The 19459-nt window shown below is 40.8% G+C and overlaps 1 protein-coding gene across 1 annotated transcript in view; it reads left to right on the top strand.

Moving 5' to 3' along the window:
* Positions 1 to 9435: 9435 nt before the first annotated feature.
* The window catches only part of LOC149432951 (lactase/phlorizin hydrolase-like), an 84136-nt gene continuing 74112 nt past the window's right edge, over positions 9436 to 19459 (top strand). The window contains exons 1-2 of the mRNA XM_089664775.1: positions 9436 to 10006; positions 19349 to 19419. Coding sequence (XP_089520901.1) covers positions 9436 to 10006; positions 19349 to 19419 — 642 coding nt within the window. The remainder of the gene's footprint in view (positions 10007 to 19348; positions 19420 to 19459) is intronic.

Here is a 19459-nt window from a genome sequence, read left to right as displayed (position 1 = left end):
GATTGCAATAAATGCTAAGGTCTTTATAAGTGGGATCAAAGTCCAAAGTGATCCTGATAAGATATGGAAATGTCAACACACCAACAATAAACACAACAATCATGTATCATCTGACAAACATGACAGTACATTTAGTCCTTTGAATTATTATCTCCATTTTTTTATATTTTTTCGTTGTTGCTAAGTCCAAAAACATTATAGGATGCTGAGTAAATTGGCCATTTTCCCTGAAGATTCAAAAGTGCTCACTGGGTAATTAAATCCCACCATTTGTTCTGCATTTCACAGACTGCATACAATTACAGCTTTGATTTCAAGGTTTATGGTTTATGGGCTAAATATTATTTATTGTAAGTGGGCCATTTATGGACTTCTGGCTGGATGCTAACTGCATTTCATTGGCTCTGTACATGGACTTTGCACAATGACAATAAAGTTGAATCTAATGTAATCTAATTACTAATAACTTGTTTTTGCTACTTTTTAATTTTATTATTTAAATTATAATTAAAGGTAAAAAAAATTTTAGTTTTGAAATAGGGGGGATAGAATAGATCGTCTGTCAGATTTTTATTGCTGTGTCCCCATTAGGGAGGTTCACCTTCCCTATTTGTCATTTTTACTGTTATCACCAAAAGTAAAAGAAAATCCCAAAGTTTTGGGCTGTCACCACAATAATAATCATCCAATAGGGACACTAGTTCAAGTGACAACCAGGTATTCCCTCACTTTGGAGGGATTTCCTCTCACTTCCTGTTTTGGGTATGGGACAGTAAGTGAAGGGGAAATAGATGTGTCTGAACCTCCCTTACTCTATCCAAAATGAAAAAATATATTTATTTGCCTTTCGCTCTACATTAATACTCACATTTTTATTACCTATAATTACATACAGGGCCGGGACAAGGGGTGGGCAGGAGGGGCAGCTGCCATGGGCACTGTGGTGTCAGATTTGTATGGAGAAGGGGAATTAGCGGGGGGCCTCAGGGGGTAAGAATTGTTCCAGGAAATTTGGGGAGGTGTGCTAGAAATGGTGACTTGGGGGGATATGTGTTGAGGGGGGGTGGGGAGATGGTTTGTGCTAGGAAGGGGATTTGGGGGGAGGTGGTGCTATAAAAGTAATATGATAGGGGGGAGAGGGGATTTGTGCTAGGAGGGGAATTTATTTTAGGGGATGATATTTGTGCTGGTAGGGATGATTGGGTGGTATTTGTGCTAAGAGGGGAAATTTTTTTTTGGGGGGGGGGGGGTTGTACTAGGATGGGGGATTGGGGAAGGGGAATTTGTGCTGGAAGGAGGAATTTGGAGTGGGAGGAGAATATTTATGCTTGGAGGTTGGAGGGGAATTATGAGGGGTAGAGGATTTGTGTTACCAGGGGAATTTTCTTTTGGGGGGGGGTTTGTGCTGTGGGCATATGGGGAGAGAGAGGATTTGAGCTGGGGAGGATGGGGATGGGGGCAAAGATTTCTGCTGGGAGGGGGTATTTCAGCAGGGTGGTAGATTTGTGCTCATACATCTTAGGGAAGGTTATGGCATGTTCGCCTTGGACACTTGATGGCCTTGTCCCGGCACTGATTATATACTGTATAATTACTACTTAATATTACTTAAAGTTATTGTAAAGTTTAATGTTTTTTAATTACAATAATAAACATATTATACTTACTATGGTATTGCACAGAGCGGCCATGAACCTCCTCTTCTGGGGTCCCCTGCTGGTGCTCTGTGCTCCTCCTTTTCTCAGTGCGACATCATAGGAAGCTGTTTCCTAAAGTGCCATACCTGTTGGCTTGATCCTGAACAGGGCTGTGTGTGTCTATTGACACACACAACACAGCTCAGCCCCACCCCCTGCTCTCTGCTCACAGGATTTGATTGACATCAGCAAGAGCCAATGGATACAGTTGCTCCCTCTGTAAGCTGTGAGCTGAGAGAGAGGAGAGAGCCGCTGCAGATGGGAACAGTGCTGGGTAGAGATTGGGCTTGGGTAAGTATGCAGGGGGTCCAGGGGGTGATACGAATACAGGAACAGTTTTTAACCTAATACAAGGAATGTATTAAAGTAGTTGTAAAAGCTCAAGGTTTTTTACCTTCAAGCATTCTATGCATAAAGGTAAAAAACCTTCTCTGTGCAGAATCTCCGCTAGCCCCCCTCCCCCCCCCAATAATCACCTAAACCCCCTCTCAATCCAGAGATGTGCAGCCGAGTCTCGGCTATCCCAGGACTTGCTCTTCTCAATGGCTGAGACACTGGCTCCCACTGCTGTCAATCACAGCCAGTGAGCCAATGAGAAGAGAGAGGGGGTGGGGCGAGTTGCGGCTCTGTGTGTGAATGGACACATAGAAAAGCAGGTGCCCCCATAGAAAGCTGCTTGCTGTGGGGCAACCGACAGGAGGGAGGGGCCTGGAGAGCCTGCGGGAGACCCAAGAAGAGGAGGATCTGTATATACATTTATTTATGTAATTTTTTTCTTTTAAAAAATTATGCCTTTAGAATCGCTTTAATAAAAATATCCATCCTTTAAAACCACTTTAATAATAATAATAATAATAATAATAATAATATAATTATTATTATTATTATTGAATATTACTGTTGGAAAGGGCCCCCTTTTCATGAATAATAATCCTAAACTGAATATAGAGAATCCTGTTTCCACTTCTTGAACCACATTGTTTTAGGCAATAGCCATTATCTCTACTCTCAAGTAAAGATAATACAAAAAATGGCCGCTGCCCCAGTCTATAACTGGCCTTCACAGCAAGGAGCACGTGGACGGGCGACGCATGTCAAACAACAAAAGAGAAAAGTTCCCAGCTCAACTTGCCAACCAGCCTGCAAACAAACCAAATTAGCCTGTCTAACAGTATACATTAAAAACGGGTTTGTTAGCACACATTTGCATAAGCTACAGAGCCTCGTAACGGCACCCCGATATTCTGTAGTTCCTAACTCTACAAATTGTGAGAGCCCCCATAGTAGAGGCACATGTACTGTATTTAATGGATAGACTGAGGGCAAGTGGATCTGAGGGAGCCCACCCTTCCTTAACCCTTTGAGGACCAAGGGACGTATTTGTCCCATGTTTTTAATTGCCTGTATCATCTGATTAAGAACTTAAAATACTTTTTTTTTTTAGTTTGAGTCAAAATATTAGTTCTTATCAACAAATGGATCTAGCTTTTTTGCCAATTATTTCATGAAATGGCTTAGTTACAGCAACTGAAGTGTACAAACAAAAAATTGATTATTTTGGCGTTCCGTAATCTTATGGTCCTCAAAGGGTTAAAGGTACAGGAGCGCACCAGACACCCAGCATATAGCACAATGGAAGCTAGAGTGTCCTGGTGTCCTAGGTCTATCCATTAAATACATGTGCCTCTACTATATGGGCTCTCAAAATTTGTATACACAGAGCTGAAGAAGGTATTTAATAAATTTGCCTTCTCTTTGTCCCCAGTCACCCACTCTAGATGATTCTGTAAAGGGCCTACATGCTGGGACCGGACCTTTTTACTATTAATATATTTGAAGAATATTGGGGGTTGGTCCTGCTATCTTTTGCAATCTGTCATTTGTTTAAAATTTTTGCAGCCTTGATTTCCTTTTTGCATATTCTGTTATATTCTTTGTAATGTTTAAACGACGATAGTGTTCCTTCATTTTTATATTTAACAAAAGCTCTTTTCTTATTATTTATAGCTTTTTTAACTTTGGCCGTAAGGTTTGATTTTTACCCTTTTAAACTTGTTGCCCATGGGAATATATTTTGCAGCGTGTTCACATACAGTCTTTTTAAAGAACTCCCATTTCTGTGTTGGGTTCATTGTTGCCAATATTCCCTCCCAGTCTAGGTCGTGGAGAGCATCTCTCAGCCTTGGAAAATTAGCTCTCTTAAAGCAGGGCATTTCTATTTTTCTATGTGCTGAATGTTTACAGCTAACAATAAATGAAATCATATTATGGTCACTGCTACCCAGATGTTCTTTTATGTGGACATTCGTAATAAGCTCTGCATGGTTTGAGATAACCAGGTCCAGCAGACCATCATACCTAGTTGGGGCCTCTTATGGGGTCCCATAAGGATATACTGTAACTTCACTACCTGTTGAGAATCAAAGGTATAGTCCCATCCATCCATCTGGGACGATCCTTGAGTACAAGGAAACGAGGAAATCACTCTTCCATGTCTGCCCCAAAGAGAGACTTGGTGCTCGGATCTGCCATGTATCTTTTCCGTGTAAGTGCTGTTCCTGCTTGGTAAGCTCCTGGCGGGTCTCTCATGGCCATATTAACTAGTTTTGGATTTATATGTCTATCATTAATGGCTTATACCAATTTATTTTAGTACATATATTCATAAATGTTGTTACTCTGCTTTAGAGATATTGTTCGCCCCCTTCTCCTCCGGAGGAAGCAGTTTTGCGAAACATGTTGAGGATGAACTGCACCTGGGGTCATGCCTTCTTCAAAAGGTACATGTTCTGAAGCTCCATAAGTGCTCTGAACAAGAGGTTTTTCTGTACATGTACAGGGGCAGAGCCCCAGGATGTTAGGGGAGGGTTTCATTTAAATATGTGCATACATGTTTGCTTTGGATGTAATTAAAAAAAATGTTTAAGCATTTTTTAATTGAAATGTATGTTTTTCACAAGATTGTTTCATGTGTTTATGGGGCACTGAGACAGTCTTTGTTATTTTCTTTGTCTTTGTGTATTGATATATGGGATGAAGGTGACCCTGTTTATTATTTACCCTTGAGCACTCTCTGTGTGATATTCCAGCAAGATAATGCAGGAATCCACCATGTAACCAAAGTTCACTGTCTGACCTGGTCAGCTGACTTAGAAGGGCCAATAGGGAGCTTTTAGATAAGCCAATCCCCTCAATATAAAAGCGTGCGGTCACAGCAGCCATATTGACAATGTGCTTAACTTGTTATAGGGAAAGCATAGGGAGCGCTGCATAGAGTCACCTCTCCGATTTCTGGGGACAGTCCCTGATTTTAGGATAATATCCCAGGGAAAAAGTGTCCCTGGCTGTGTCCCCAGAAGCTGTGTGTAATTCTTATACCAACCAACTTTGACTCCATGCACTCACAGCTAAACTATAGTTAGGTCTATTACATACACACAAACTCTTTTAGACAAAGTGCACTTATTCTTTTTTGCCCCTGCACCCTGACCTACAGTAAATGATTTTCCCCTCTCCCCCCCCCAGATGTATATTTACTGAGATCCGATGGCCGTGGCCTCCGTGTTTTTTTTTGCATCCAGTGTTGAAAGGCTCCTTCTCCTGGCCGCAACTGTGCAGCATAGTACAGTCCCATAGACTTTCAATTGAGTTCATTAACCATAAAAGTCTATTTGTAAAAAATATATAAATAATATTTTACAAAAAATACATTAAAAAGTAATACTGTCAGGTGAGAAAATGTAAATCTGGGACTATCAAGGTCATGAAGTTGAGGATTGTTAGTATGGAACAGCTGAAATTCCAAGCTGGTATAAAGGCTCTGGGTGTGTGGGGTTTTGAGGAAATTATATTTTATTCTACTCTAGCAAAAACCTGGCATGGGAAGGTTATTACTGAAGATGGTGGGATAGTTGTCAGTGAGTGGGCTTTGAGTTTATTGGCTTGTTTTTATTATTTCTTTCTTGAAATCACATTAAAAGGACCTTCTTCCCTTGGCAGTGCCCAGCTCCCCCCAATCCTTTTTTTAACAGTAGCTTGTCTAATAGCCTTTAAAATTGCAAGAATGTAACATCATTATTATCCCCCCCCCCCCAAAAAAAAGTGGGACTTTGTAGTTTAGTTTGGGTTTTGCAGATTTGAAGCTGGATTCAACATACCAACCACAAACTCAACTCAGGTAGATTTACTCATTCCTAGTCTTGACATGCTCCTGAAAAATGTCAGCTTTCCTAGGTACTCCTGTGCCTTGAACCTCATAGCTGTATATCTGGAGTATGAGAACATCTAAGGCACTGTTGCCTTTGAATGCTAGCCTCATGAAAGAAGAAGAGATTTGGTGATGTCAATACTGTGCTGCACACTGTTCTTGTTGGTGAGAAAGCTGTACATGATCACAAAAATATCATTGCATCTGCTTTGATCATTCTATGGATCTGTGCTTCTTTCACTTCTCCTGCTGCTTATTGATCACCAGTCAACAGATATCTAGGTAATACTGGTGTTTATTTCCAGACATTATTTGGGCACAGTTTCCTTCTGTGATGGAATGCCTGGCAGCCCGCCTGGGTGCCTCCATCAAACTGTGCCATGTACTCTCCAAACCCTTCCAGCACACTGATAGCTAATACCTGCCCTTTACCATCATACACAGACAAGATGCTGAGGTTAAAACCAAAGGAATAACTTTATTGAACAGAAATACCAGATTTATTATACTTCAGAAATAGGGGCAATCACCACATGAACAATAAAAACAAATATTACACATTAGGGTAAGCATCCCACAATGGTTTGGTAAAGAGCTAAAGTTGACACAAGACTAATTACATCTCCAGGACTATTAGCAAACAGACAAAAACAATAGATTACTCAAATAACAGTAGGACTTCACACCTAGGTGGCACACAATGGGGAAAAAACACAATAGGAGAAAGACACCTAACAGTAAACACACAACACAGAGATAAACAGATTTCACATAACAGTAGGAAACCTTCTTTTGCTTTGAGTTTAGGAGGGGGTTGAAGCAGTCAATGCTGGTTTGGGCTGTTAATTCTATACCCAACAAAACACAAGGCCCCCCATCTGTATCAAGGTCCTTCAATTCTCAGAGTCTGTGTGTTTAGGGGAGACACGGACTTGAATCTGAAGTAAAACTACTCCAAAGGTCCCCCTAGGCACACACCTCCCAAAGCATAGAGCCCCCTCAGATGCTGGGTCCATGGTCAGTAAGCAAGAGGCTTGCCTGCAGTCCCTTCCAAAAGCCTCTTCCCGGTTGGGTCTATCACATCTTTAATTATACTGTATGAAGGTTAAACAGCCATGTTTAATGTACAACCCCTGGCAAAAAGTATGGAATCACCACTGTTGGAAAATTTTCATTCAATTGTTTAATTGTGTAGAATAAAAAACAATCACAGACACGCCTCAAAACTATTTTCATGTAACATTCCAACCTTCTGGCTTTAAGAAACACTTAAAAAAATAAAAAAAGAATGAGTGATTCCATATATTTTCCTCTGCTTGTTCTGCAAAAACAGTTGAAACTACAGTTTTCTTTCTTTTTAATTTTTTTAAGTGTTTCTTAAAGCCAGAAGGCTGGAATGGTAAAATAAAAATAGTTTTGAGGCGTGTCTTTAGTTTTTTTCCCACACAATTATACAATTGAAAGAACCTTTTCTAAGAGTGGTGATTCTATACTTTTTGCCAGGAGTTGTACAACTCTGTAAAAAGGCACTTTAAAAACACAGACCACAGATGGTAATTGGATGCTTAGAAACCCAATCTTGTAGACTCGTTATATATGGGAAAAAATCAAATCTGAAAAGGAGGCTTACTTTTAAGTGCCCAATGATTTCTCGGTTGATTACCAATCCTACTGAAATTGTGAATCTGGAGTTACAGTTGTGGGTATACAGTGCATCCAGAAAGTATTCCCAGCGCTTAACTTTTTCCACATTTTGTTATGTTACAGCCTTATTCCAAAATGGATTAAATTCATTTTTTCCTCAGCATTCTACAAACAATGCCCCATAATGATAACTTGAAGTTTGTTTTGAAATCTTTGCAATTTATTAAAAACAAAAATTGAAAAAAATCATATGTACATACGTATTCACATGACGCTCAAAAATGAGCTCTGGTGCATCCTGTTCCCACTGATCATCCTTGAGATGTTTCCACAACTTGATTTGAGTCCACTTGTGGGAAATTCAGTTGATTGGACACGATTAGGAAAGGCATAAACCTGTCCATAGAAGGTCTCACAGTTAACAGTGCATGTCAGAGCACAAACCAAGCCATGAAGTCCAAGGAATTGCCTTCGACCTTCGAGACAGGATTGTATTACGGCACAGATTTGGGGAAAGGTACAAAAAAATTTCTGCAACATTGAAGGTCCCAGTGAGCACAGTGGCCTCTAGCATCTGTAATTGGTAGAAGTTTGGAACCACCAGGAATCTTCCTAGAGCGGGCCGCCCGGCCAAAATGAGCAATCGAGGGAGAAGGGAATTAGCCAGGGAGGTAACCAAGCTCCCAATGGTCACTCTGAAAGAGCTCCAGCATTTATCTGTGGAGAGAGGAGAACCTTCCAGAAGAGCAACCACCTCTGCAGCACTCCACCAATCAGGTCTGTATGGTAGAGTGGCCAGACGGAAGCCACTCATCAGTAAAAGGCAAATGGCAGCCCACCTGGAGTTTGCCAAAAGGCACCTGAGGGATTCTCAGACCATGAGGAACAAAATTCTCTGGTCTGATGACACAAAGATTGAACTCTTTGGCCTGAATGCCAAGCATCATGTCTGGAGGAAACCAGGCACCACTCACCACCTGGACAATTCCATCCCTACAGTGAAGCATGGTGGTGGCAGCATCATGCTGTGGGGATGTTTTTCAGCGGCAGGAACTGGGAGACTGCTCAGGATCAAAGGAAAGATTAATGCCACAATGTGCAGACATCCTTGATAAAAACCTGTTCCAGAGTGCTCTGGACCTTAGACTGGGGTGACGGTTCATCTTTCAACAGGACAACAACCCTAAGCACACAGCCCACATAACAAAGGAGTGGTTACAGGGCAAACTCTGTGAATGTCCTGGAGTGGCCCAGCCAGAGCCCAGATTTGAACCCAATTGAATATCTCTGGAGAGATCTGAAAATGTCTTTGCACCAATGCTCGCCATCCAACCCGATGGAACTTGAGAGGTACTGCAAAGAAGAATGGGAGAAATTGCCAAAAAATAGGTGTGCCAAGCTAGCTTCATACTGAAAACTACTTGAGGCTGTAATTGGTGCTAAAGGTGCTTCAACAAAGAACTGAGCACAGGCAGTGAATACTTATGTACATGTTTATTTTTTTTCATTTTTTAGTTTTAATAAATTGCAAAAAAAATTCAAAACAACCTTCTTTCACATTGTCATTATGGGGTATTGTTTGTAGAATGTTGAGGGGAAAAAATGAATTTAATCCATTTTGGAATAAGGCTGTAACATAACAAAATGTGACAAAAGTTAAGCGCTGTGAATACTTTCTGGATGCACTGTATAAAAAGTTACAACAGAATATTTTAAAAGGGGTTCTATATATTTTATCTCATGTTGTAGCAGCCTCATTATCCCTTCATAAATAGTTTTTCTTAGCCTTTATCTGCATTAGAGATAAGACGACCAGTGCTAATTTTATGGCTTTTATCATTCCATAAATAGCTTTGCTGGTACAGCTTAGGATACAGACTGGCCAGAATGGGTCTAGCCTGGGGAGGGCTTCTCTTGGTTCTCCTCTCATCTTTGTGTCATGGAAACTTCTCGATAGCCGAAAAAGACCTAATTGCCATTGCTGGACCTCTGAGCCAAAGTAAAGTGGGTCTTCATAATGAGGCAATGCCAAATATTGTACTTGGGTGCAGTAAAAGTGATCTACAAGTAATGACAGAACAGATACCTCTACTACAGAAGTATGGAGTCACCCACTACAAGATTTATCTAAACTGGAACTTTCTACTCAAGGATGAGACTCAAGTACAGTGCTACAGGAGCCTTCTTCAGGCACTGGCCAGTGTTAGCATCAGACCTGTTGGTGCCCTACACATAGGAGATCTCAGTGGTCTTCCAACATCCATCACTGAAGACAAACCATCGGATCTGTATATAAAATATGCTGACTTTGCGTTCCGTACATTCGGGGATTTGATACATACCTGGATCACCTTTGATGTTCCCAAAGAGGAGATACCAAACCCTCAGTCTTTGCAGATTTTGATCGAAGCGCATGAGAAGATTTCTACCTTATACCACACCAAATACTTTACAGCAGGTGAGTGTTCAGCCCATTTTGGTAAATGTTACCGGTAATAATTAATTTCAACCTAATTGCATAAACCTCAGACATTTAATATACTTTAATGACAAAATAACAGTATTTAATTTTCTATACAAAGGGTTTCAAATGTGATATCAATTACAACACTATTTATAACAACGATAAAGACGTAATTTGTCAATGTTGCGATGTCATCATGGATTTCCATATTTCCATTACAATACTTTCAGATATAGTTTAAATATGCTTTATGTCTTATATATATATACTGTGTGTGTATATATATATATATATATATATATATATAATTATTATTATTATTATATTTTTTTTTTTTTCTGTCAATGTTAAGAGGACACATTTAGCTGTGACCACCATAGTCTTGCCATAGTGAGTTAGCATGCTGGCTTGCTGTGGAAGAAGATATCTTGTAATTGACCAGCTTCATCAAGCTGCAATAGCACCTAAAGGGCATGTTTGGGCAAAAAAAACATATTCAGTATATCTCTCAAATACATACAAAACATTTATAAACATTTAACCATAAGTATGTAATGATCTGCCCCTAACTTCCTGTTTGAGCAACACAATCCCTTTGCTACATTGAATTCCCAGTGTTGTCAGCCCTGCCGGATTCTTTTCTGAGCAGGACAGGAAGTGCGTTAGGACAACAGATCACCTCCCCTGCTCATCATCTTTATAACAAAAATAGGAGGTGTTCTGTAGTCCACAGAGAGAACTGAGCAGGGCTGACAACACTGCTACAGTGCCTTGAAAAATTTATTCATACCCCTTGAAATTTTCCACAAAAGCGGAATTGTATTTTATTGGGATTTGATGTGATAGACCAACACAAAGTGGCTCATAATTATGAAGTGGAAGGAAAATGAGAAATGGATTTCAACATTTTTTACAAATAAATACCTGAAAAGTGTGGCGACATTTGTATTCAGCCCCCCGGAAAAAATACTTTGTAGGACCCCCTTTTTCTGCAATTCCAGCTGCAAGTCTTTTTGGGGATGTCTCTCCCAGCTTTGCACATCTAGAGACGGACATTTCTGCCCATTTTTCTTTGCAAAATAGCTCAAGCTCTGTCAGATTGGATGGAGAGCATCTGGGAACAGCAATTTTCAAGTCTTGCCACAGATTCTCCATTGGATTTAGGTCTGGACTGTGGCTGGGCCATTCTAACACATGAAGATGCTTTGATCTGAACCATTCCATTGTAGGTCTGGCTGAATGTCTCGGGTCGTTGTCCTGCTGGAAGGTGAACCTCCAACCCGGTCTCAGGGCTTTTGCAGACTCTAACAAGTTTTCTTCTAAAATTGCCCTGTATTTGGCTCCATACATGTTCCCATCAACTCTGACCAGCTTCCCTGTTCCTGCTGAACAAAAGCATCTCCACAATATGATGCTGCCACCACCATGTTTCACGGTGGGGTTGGTGCGTTCAGGGTGATGCGCAGCATTAGTTTCTGCCACACATAGCGTTTTGCTTTTAGGCCAAAAAGTTCAATTTTGGTCTCATCTGACCAGAGCACCTTCTTCCACATGTTTGCTGTGTCCTCCACATGGCTTCTCGCAAATTACAAACGGGACTTCTTATGGCTTTCTTTCAACAATGGCTTTCTTCTTGCCACTCTTCCATAAAGGCCAGATTTGTGGAGTGCACGACTAATAGTTGTCCTGTGGACATATTCTCCCACCTGAGCTGTGGATCTCTGCAGCTCCTCCAGAGTTCCCATGGGCCTCTTGGCTGCTTCTCTGATGAATGCTCTCCTTGCCCAGCCTATCAGTTTAGGTGGACGGCCATGTCTTGGTAGGTTTGCAGTTGTGCCATACTCTTTCCATTTTCGGATGATGGATTGAACAGTGCTCCGTGAGAAGTTCAAACCTTGAGATATTTTTTATAACCTAACCCTGATTTAGGGCCAGATCACACCACAAAAATTCACTCTGGATACATTTTTGCTCACAGTTCACACCATACTCCATTCCGGTGCAGTTTTGATGCAGTTTGCTATGTTCTAGTACAGTTCTGTGCAGAAAAAAATGCAGCATTTTTTTTCTGCACCGGAAACTGACTGGAACTGACTGCACTAGTGTGAACCAGGGCCATTGGAATACATGGAATACACTGTGCATGCATTTTTGATGCAGAAAAAGAAATGCACTAGACTGCATCTAGTCTGAACTAGCCCTACAACTTCTCCAAAACTTTATCCCTGACCTGTCTGGTGTGTTCCTTGGCCTTCATGATGCCTTTTATTCACTAATGTTGTCTAACAAACCTCTGAGGGCTTCACAGAATTACACACAGGTGGAGTCTTTTTACTAATTAGGTGACTTCTGAAGGCAATTGGTTCCACTAGATTTTAGTTAGGGGTATCAGAGTAAAGGGGGCTGAATACGAATGCAGACCACACTTTCAGATATTTATTTGTAAAAACTTTTGAAAACAATTTTCCTTCCATTTCACAATTATGTGCCACTTTGTGTTGGTTTATCACATCAAATCCCAATAAAATACATTTACGTTTTTGGTTGTAACATGACAACATGTGGAAAATTTCAAGGGGGTATGAATACTTTTTCAAGGCACTGTAACTGCTAAAAATACAGCATAAGCAAAGTTAGTAGAAAATGCCAAGCTCTCTGGATTTCTTGCAGATATTTTTTGCATTTAGTAACCGCTTCCCAACCGCCCTATAGCAGAAGTACTGCAACAGGGCGGCAGGGCTGCACAAAATCACGTATATATACGTAATTTTGCATTTCCGGGTAGGGGGCGCACGCATGCCACCCTACCTGTGCTGACATCGGCGGCTACAGCTATTGATCACTGGGTCCTGGCCAGAGATTCCGTGCTGGCACCTGGCAATCACTGACAGGGGAGAGGTCTGTATATAAACAACACAGATCTCTCCCCTGTCAGCACCAACCTGCTGCTTTGTATTGCTCTGCATAGCAGAGCAATACAAAGCAGGATGTTTCGCTAGTTATACACACACAGTTAACCCTTTGATCACCCCAGATGTTAACCCCTTCCTGTCCAGTGTCATTAATACAGTGTCAGCGCTTTTTATTGTATTACTGTCACTGGGGATGTCAGTGGCAGTTAGTCAGTCAGTCCCTTGCCCCCCCCCCCCCCCAGTGTTAGAATGCCCGCCGCAGTCCCGGTATAAGTCGCTGATTACCACCATTACTTGTACAAAACATTTTTTTTTAATTCCAGTATATATACATTGTATATATATTGTAAACGCTATACACACCCAGAAGCAAAAAATGACCTTGGATATGGGATTGTAGGGAGATGGTAACATTGAACTGTAGAGTCTGTGTTGAGTGGCTTGTTTGTATCTCTTCTCTCCCAATACAAAGTCAATGGGAATACAAAAAGTAGCTTGCCACAAATGATTCCCCGCTGGCACCTGGCAATCACTGACAGGGGACAGGTCTGTATGTAAACAACACAGATCTCTCCCTTGTCAGCACCAACCTGCTGCTTTGTATTGCTCTGCATAGCAGAGCAATACAAAGCAGCATGTTTCCCTAGTAAAACACACACAGTTAACCCTGTGATCACCCCAGATGTTAACCCCTTCCTGTCTAGTGTCATTAGTACAGTGTCAGCGCTTTTTATTGTATATGGGATTGTAGGGAGATGGTAACATTGAACTGTAGAGTCTGTGTTGAGTGGCTTGTTTGTATCTCTTCTCTCCCAATACAAAGTCAATGGGAATACAAAAGCAGCTTGCCACAAGTTAGTGCAAGTCAGCAGAAGGTCAACAGCAAGTCAAACGGACCCATCAATTACCTCTGAATGAGCTCAGATGCACCCCAACCTGATCTCAAATTCAAATTACTATCTCCCTTTCACCATGACACCGAATCCCGGATCACGCTTTGAACTTCGAACTGAGATAAGTCTTGTTTGTGCAAATCAATATCAGAAAGCGATAACGCCTTTATATCAGAGTGATAACATTATATATGAGAGAGCTAATGAATCTTTGGTCTAAAACATTCCGTAGACTTTTCACCATTTCTGTAGCATGCTACCAAAGAAACAATTCTAAAAATAACTATTTCATTTCCAATATACGGTCGACATTCCAAGGAAGAGGACAAAACAATTACATTTTTTTTTTTTTTTAATTTAATGCAATGTGAAATTTACATTTTGAAAATGTGGGATAAATTTGAGTTTGACCCAAATTGGAAACTCCTACCTATCAGCTTCTCTTCTAATTTGTTCTCTTTTTACCTGTTAAAAAATGTAAATATAACCTAACATTTTTCAACCTTTTACCATGCTGTCAGCAGGGCTTTTTTTCAGCAGGAACGTGAGGGAACGCAGTTCTGGCACCTCCAGCACTCAAGGAGTGGTGGGGTGTGCAGGAGGGTCTATTAATGCTGGCGGATCTATTGTTCCTGGCAGTGGTATATTGTTGTTCGGGTGGGTCTTTTGATGCAGGGGGATCTATTATTGCTGGGGAGGGTCTATATTTGCTGGCTGCAAGGGATCTATTGTTCCTGGCAGGGGTACATTGTTGTTTGGGTGGGTCTTTTGATGCTAGTGGATCTATTGTTACTGCAGAGGGTCTATATTTGCCGACTGCAAGGGATCTATTGTTCCTGGCAGGGGTACATTGTTGTTTGGGTGGGTCTTTTGATGCTGGTGGATCTATTGTTGCTGGGGAGGGTCTATTGTTGCTGGCTGCAAGGGATCTATTTTGCTGCTTTTCTTGTTATTAATAACAAAATCCTTACAAACTACTTAGTACTACATAATTAATTGCTCTGTATTCCCTAAAAGGGGCAATACTGGGAGGTGGGTAGGGGGCGGAAACAAGGGGTGATTTAGGAAGGGGAGTAACTGCGCCTATTCTGTGAAAAAAAAGGCCTGGCTGTCAGTATCAAAGTACAACCTGGACCCTTATTTGTTTGTCCTTAAAGGATAAGTTCACCTTTGGAACATGTAAAATGTTCCCATAGGTGCAGCTGTGCCCGCCATGCCCCCTGTGACAGATATTATGAGAAGACGTTTCCCAGTACTATCTGTAAGATTTGAAAACAGTGCGGCCAAGCGGGGTTCCGCCCACACAGCTGCGTCATTCATTGATCGACTTCCATGAATGAATGAACTGCAAGCCCCAACAGCCTTAGTGGCTGTCTGAGTTTGTAGTTTTCAATGAACTATCATGGCACTGTGGAGCGCTGTGGTAGTTCATTGAAGTTTCCTGTCAGAATATTTGCTTGTTCATACATCCCGTACGGCAAGCAGATATTCTGACAGGTCTGCAGGAGACCTGCATAGCATCAGCAATCTACTGATCACTGGTGCAACGCTTGCCAGGCTCCTTTGGACAAAAATAATAAATGCACATTTTTTTACCTGCAAAAAAATATGCATTTATTATTTTTGTCCAAAAGGTGAACTTATCCTTTAAATCTTTCAATATAAAGTTAATGTATAAAAAAAATTGGTAGCTGAAAGAAAACAAAAACATACATGCCTAAAAGTTAATTTCTGCTTTAGAAGCTACCCAGAAATAAATACGACTTCATTAAAGCTGAGCCTATATTTTGTCTTCTCTGGTTCCCCGTTTCCCCCCTCATCAACATGCTAAAGGACAAAACATTTAACATTTTTTTCTACTTCAATGCAATTTGAAATTTACATTCTGGAAATGTGGGTTAAATCTGAGTTTGACCAAAATTGAAATCTCCTATCAGCTTTTTTTCTAATTTGTTCTTTTTACCTGTAAAAAAATGTAAATATAACCTAACATTTTGCAACCTTTTACCATGCTGTCAGTATCAAAATACAAAGTTAATGTATAAGAAAAAACTGCTAGTTAAAAGAAAAAAATGCATCTCTTTAAAAGGTAGTTTAATAAATTATAGTTTAATAAGAAATATTAGTCCAATGACGGCTACAGCGCGGCTGTCCAGTTCTGGGAGGGTGTCATACAATGTCCTCCAAGAACGCGCCCCCAGGGCAGACACCCTGTGATTGCTGTGTCCTATGGACACAGCTGATCACATGACAAAGTAAAAAGCTAATCACAGCGGCCTTTTACCACATGATCAGCTGTGTCCAATGACACAGCTGATCACAAAGTAAATACAGTATGCTGTCACAGCTTGAGGAAAGTACTGCCGATAACTGGAAAGTGTCACAGAGGACACCTGCACTGATAATCAGGGCACTGCTTATCAGTGCCCTGATTATCAGTACAGCCCCAAAAGCGCCCAGCAGTGGTGCACATCAATGCCCAGCAGTGCCACCTAGCAGTACCACCCAGCAGTGCCGTCAGCCAGTGCCGCCACTCAGTGCCCATCCGTGCCCATCATTGCCGTCTATCAGTGCCCATCAGTGCTGCATGTCAGTGCAGCATCATCAGTGCCTCCTCATCAATTCCCACCAGTGCCACCTCATCAGTGCTGCCTATCAGTGCCCATCAGTGCTGCGTACCAGTGCACCCTCATCAATGCACATCAGCGAAGGAGAAAATTTACCTGTTTGCAAAATTTTATAATAGAAACAAAGAAAAACTTTTTTTGTCAAATTTTTTGCTGTTTTTTTGTTTATAGCGCAAAAAATAAAAACCCAGTGGCAAGTAAATACCACCAAACGAAAGCTCTATTTGTGTGAAAAAAAATGATAAAAATTTCATATGGGTACAGTGTTACATTGTCATTCAAAGTGCAACAGCGCTGAAAGCTGAAAATTGGCCTGGACAGGAAGGGGGTAAAAGTGCCCGGTAGGCAAGTGGTTAAAGCTAAAGTTTAATCTACCTATATTTTTTCTTCCCTGGTTCCTCCTTCCCCCCTAATTAAATTTTTACATAAAATCTTTATATTTTCAAAAATGGTAGCCTTTCCTAAGTTTTTTTTTTACTATTCAGGTTCTCCCCAGGGGCAGACTGACAACTCATGGGGCCCCCGGGCAATAGGGGATCATGGGGCCCCTGTGTCCTTGCCCAAACTCAAAAAAGCCTATGAAAAAGGTACCAGGGGCATCTCATGGGGCCCCCTTCTGACCCCGGGCCCTCGAGCAGTGCCCGAGTTTCCAAATGGTCAGTCCGCCCCTGGTTCTCCCCCTACTGCCCATACACTCTGACCTCATGTGTGTCTAAAAAATGTTCTGGGAGTTCACATGGGGCAGCAGGAGAGCATCCATAGTCCTACGTATTGTACAACAAGCCTCCAGTAATGGAGGGCTCAATTTTCCTGATCTGGAACTATATAACCTGGCATCTTTAACTAGATATGTAAGGGATTAGATGAAGTATACGGATACTGAACTTGATTAAACTATGACACCTACAAAATAATTGACTATATAAAGAACATCTACCTGCCAAGGTGTCTGAGAACCCTCTCCTATACTCCACATGGTTAGTGTGCCATACAATACGCATGTGATGCATGATAAGTAGTCATGCACCTCTCTTTCTAACCCTCTGGAAAAATGCAGATCTCCAGGAGCCCTATAGTCATCCTACCTTTAAAAACTAGCACCATGGAAGTCTTTGCTATATCAGATTTTTGGTAGATGTTGATAACAGGAATTATTTCCTTCTAATGTAGCACTAGAGAAATTTCCCTACTTAATCAACAGTCTGTTTCACCTCTGTTATCAAAAAATTCTCTTAGAGACTAGGAGAACTTATTGGATTCACTCTTAGAACATCCAAATCCCCAAAAAAGTAGGGTCTACCCTATTTAATTTTTTTTCCAGCAATCACTGGATTGCACTGCCACAACCTCTAGTCTAAATGAATGGACCAAGGATTTCCCCCATCTATCTACTGACACTCTTCTAAATACATTGCGTTTGTCTTCGGGCATGATCAAAGCTACAATGTACCATGAAATGATGCTTAGGCTCTTTCACTATTCTTATATGTCTCCAATTTTTTTCTCATCTTATGTCCCTAAGCTCCTCATTATGCTGCCTGAAGTGTGGTCATCCAGAAGCAGATTTACTCCATATTTTCTGGTTGTGCCCTGGAATTAAATGCTTTTAAATGCATATTTAGTAAACTACCTACCTCTAACCCCTGAATGAGCAATCTTTGGCCTAATTTATATCCCAGGTATTAGAATCTTAAGAGGCTGCAAACGACTTCTCCATGTATGCTGTGCATGTATCCATTGCAGCACAGAAAACCATCCTCCATAAGTGGATCTATCCAAATTTCTTTATTCGTAGATAAACTATCTTATGTTTTTCACATGGACTGGGTGGAGGCCTGCGCAAGCAACGGATCACAGGTGAAAACATGTTTTGACAATTGGGAATCCTTTATCCAAGCCCTACTTGTTGGCACCCAACAGTCTATAATGAAGTACTTCCAATATACCCAACGGTATCAAACTAGATTGCTAATTAATGACCCACTTTATTCTTGTCCTACAGCTTCTTACCTTTATATGCCTTTATAAATAAATACTCTGCACTAAGGTGCATATACAGTTAATAAAAAATATATATACTTAAAAATTACAAATAGATTATCTATAAGAAATGAAATAAAGATTTGAGTCCAGGGTAAAACTTAGTCCATTATTAAAATTTCATGGTGTTTGATACTATCTGAAAAGTGCTTCCCACTTCCAAAAAGAAAAGATTCCACCACCATGTGGTCACAAATGAAGGCTTACCAAAACTATATGACCCCTAAATTATAGAGAAGTCATGTAGAACAAAGAAGACTATTGGTCTGCTATAGATCAGACTCCAGGCTTCCCTTGGCAAGATACACCACATTCAGAGAGCAAGTTGGTTCACAGACATCTTCTGTCAACTTGTGTCTACACATGTTGAAAAGAAATGGAAGAACAAAAGCTCCAATAGTGTAAAAACCCATGGGCACTTTCATTAAACACATAAAATGTACTTACATAATGATAAATCTCACTGTGTAGTACAGAAAAAAACGTGGACCAGATCAACCTCACTTCCGATTCCACTTTCGGGAACGTGGTGACGTCAGCATGTAGCTCCGCCCAATGCATTTCATCAGAGATGACATCTTCCGTGCCCTGGAACAAGTTTCATCTGTGGACTGGATTCATTAGAGATAATGTATTTATAATTTTTGAGTATTTTTTTATTTATATGCAGCTTAGTGCAAGAAGCACTGTGATGGGCATCTCACGTGGTGTCTGCAGCTTGATTTGCATGTATGGTATTATTTTTATACTAGAGCGGTTTTTGTGTCCTTGTGTCTTTATATGGAGTTGCATAATATGATGGAACTTTAATAATGTATAAATCAATAATAGCAATTATATTTAAACATTTGCTTATTTTGTCAGGTGGGGGATTGTCTGTTGCTCTTGACCCAGACGTCTTGGATGCCTGTCAGTCACTAAAAGGCAATTTCTTGGTAAATACATCTTATTTTGTAGTTTTGGTTTCTCTGGTTG

The sequence above is a fragment of the Staurois parvus genome, unplaced genomic scaffold (assembly GCF_062004578.1).
Source record: "Staurois parvus isolate SC_StPar_1 unplaced genomic scaffold, SC_StPar_1.0 ptg002034l, whole genome shotgun sequence".
In the NCBI taxonomy this organism is placed as follows: domain Eukaryota; kingdom Metazoa; phylum Chordata; class Amphibia; order Anura; family Ranidae; genus Staurois; species Staurois parvus.
Note: the sequence above shows the minus strand (reverse complement) of the source record. Positions and strands in the feature narration are given on the sequence as shown.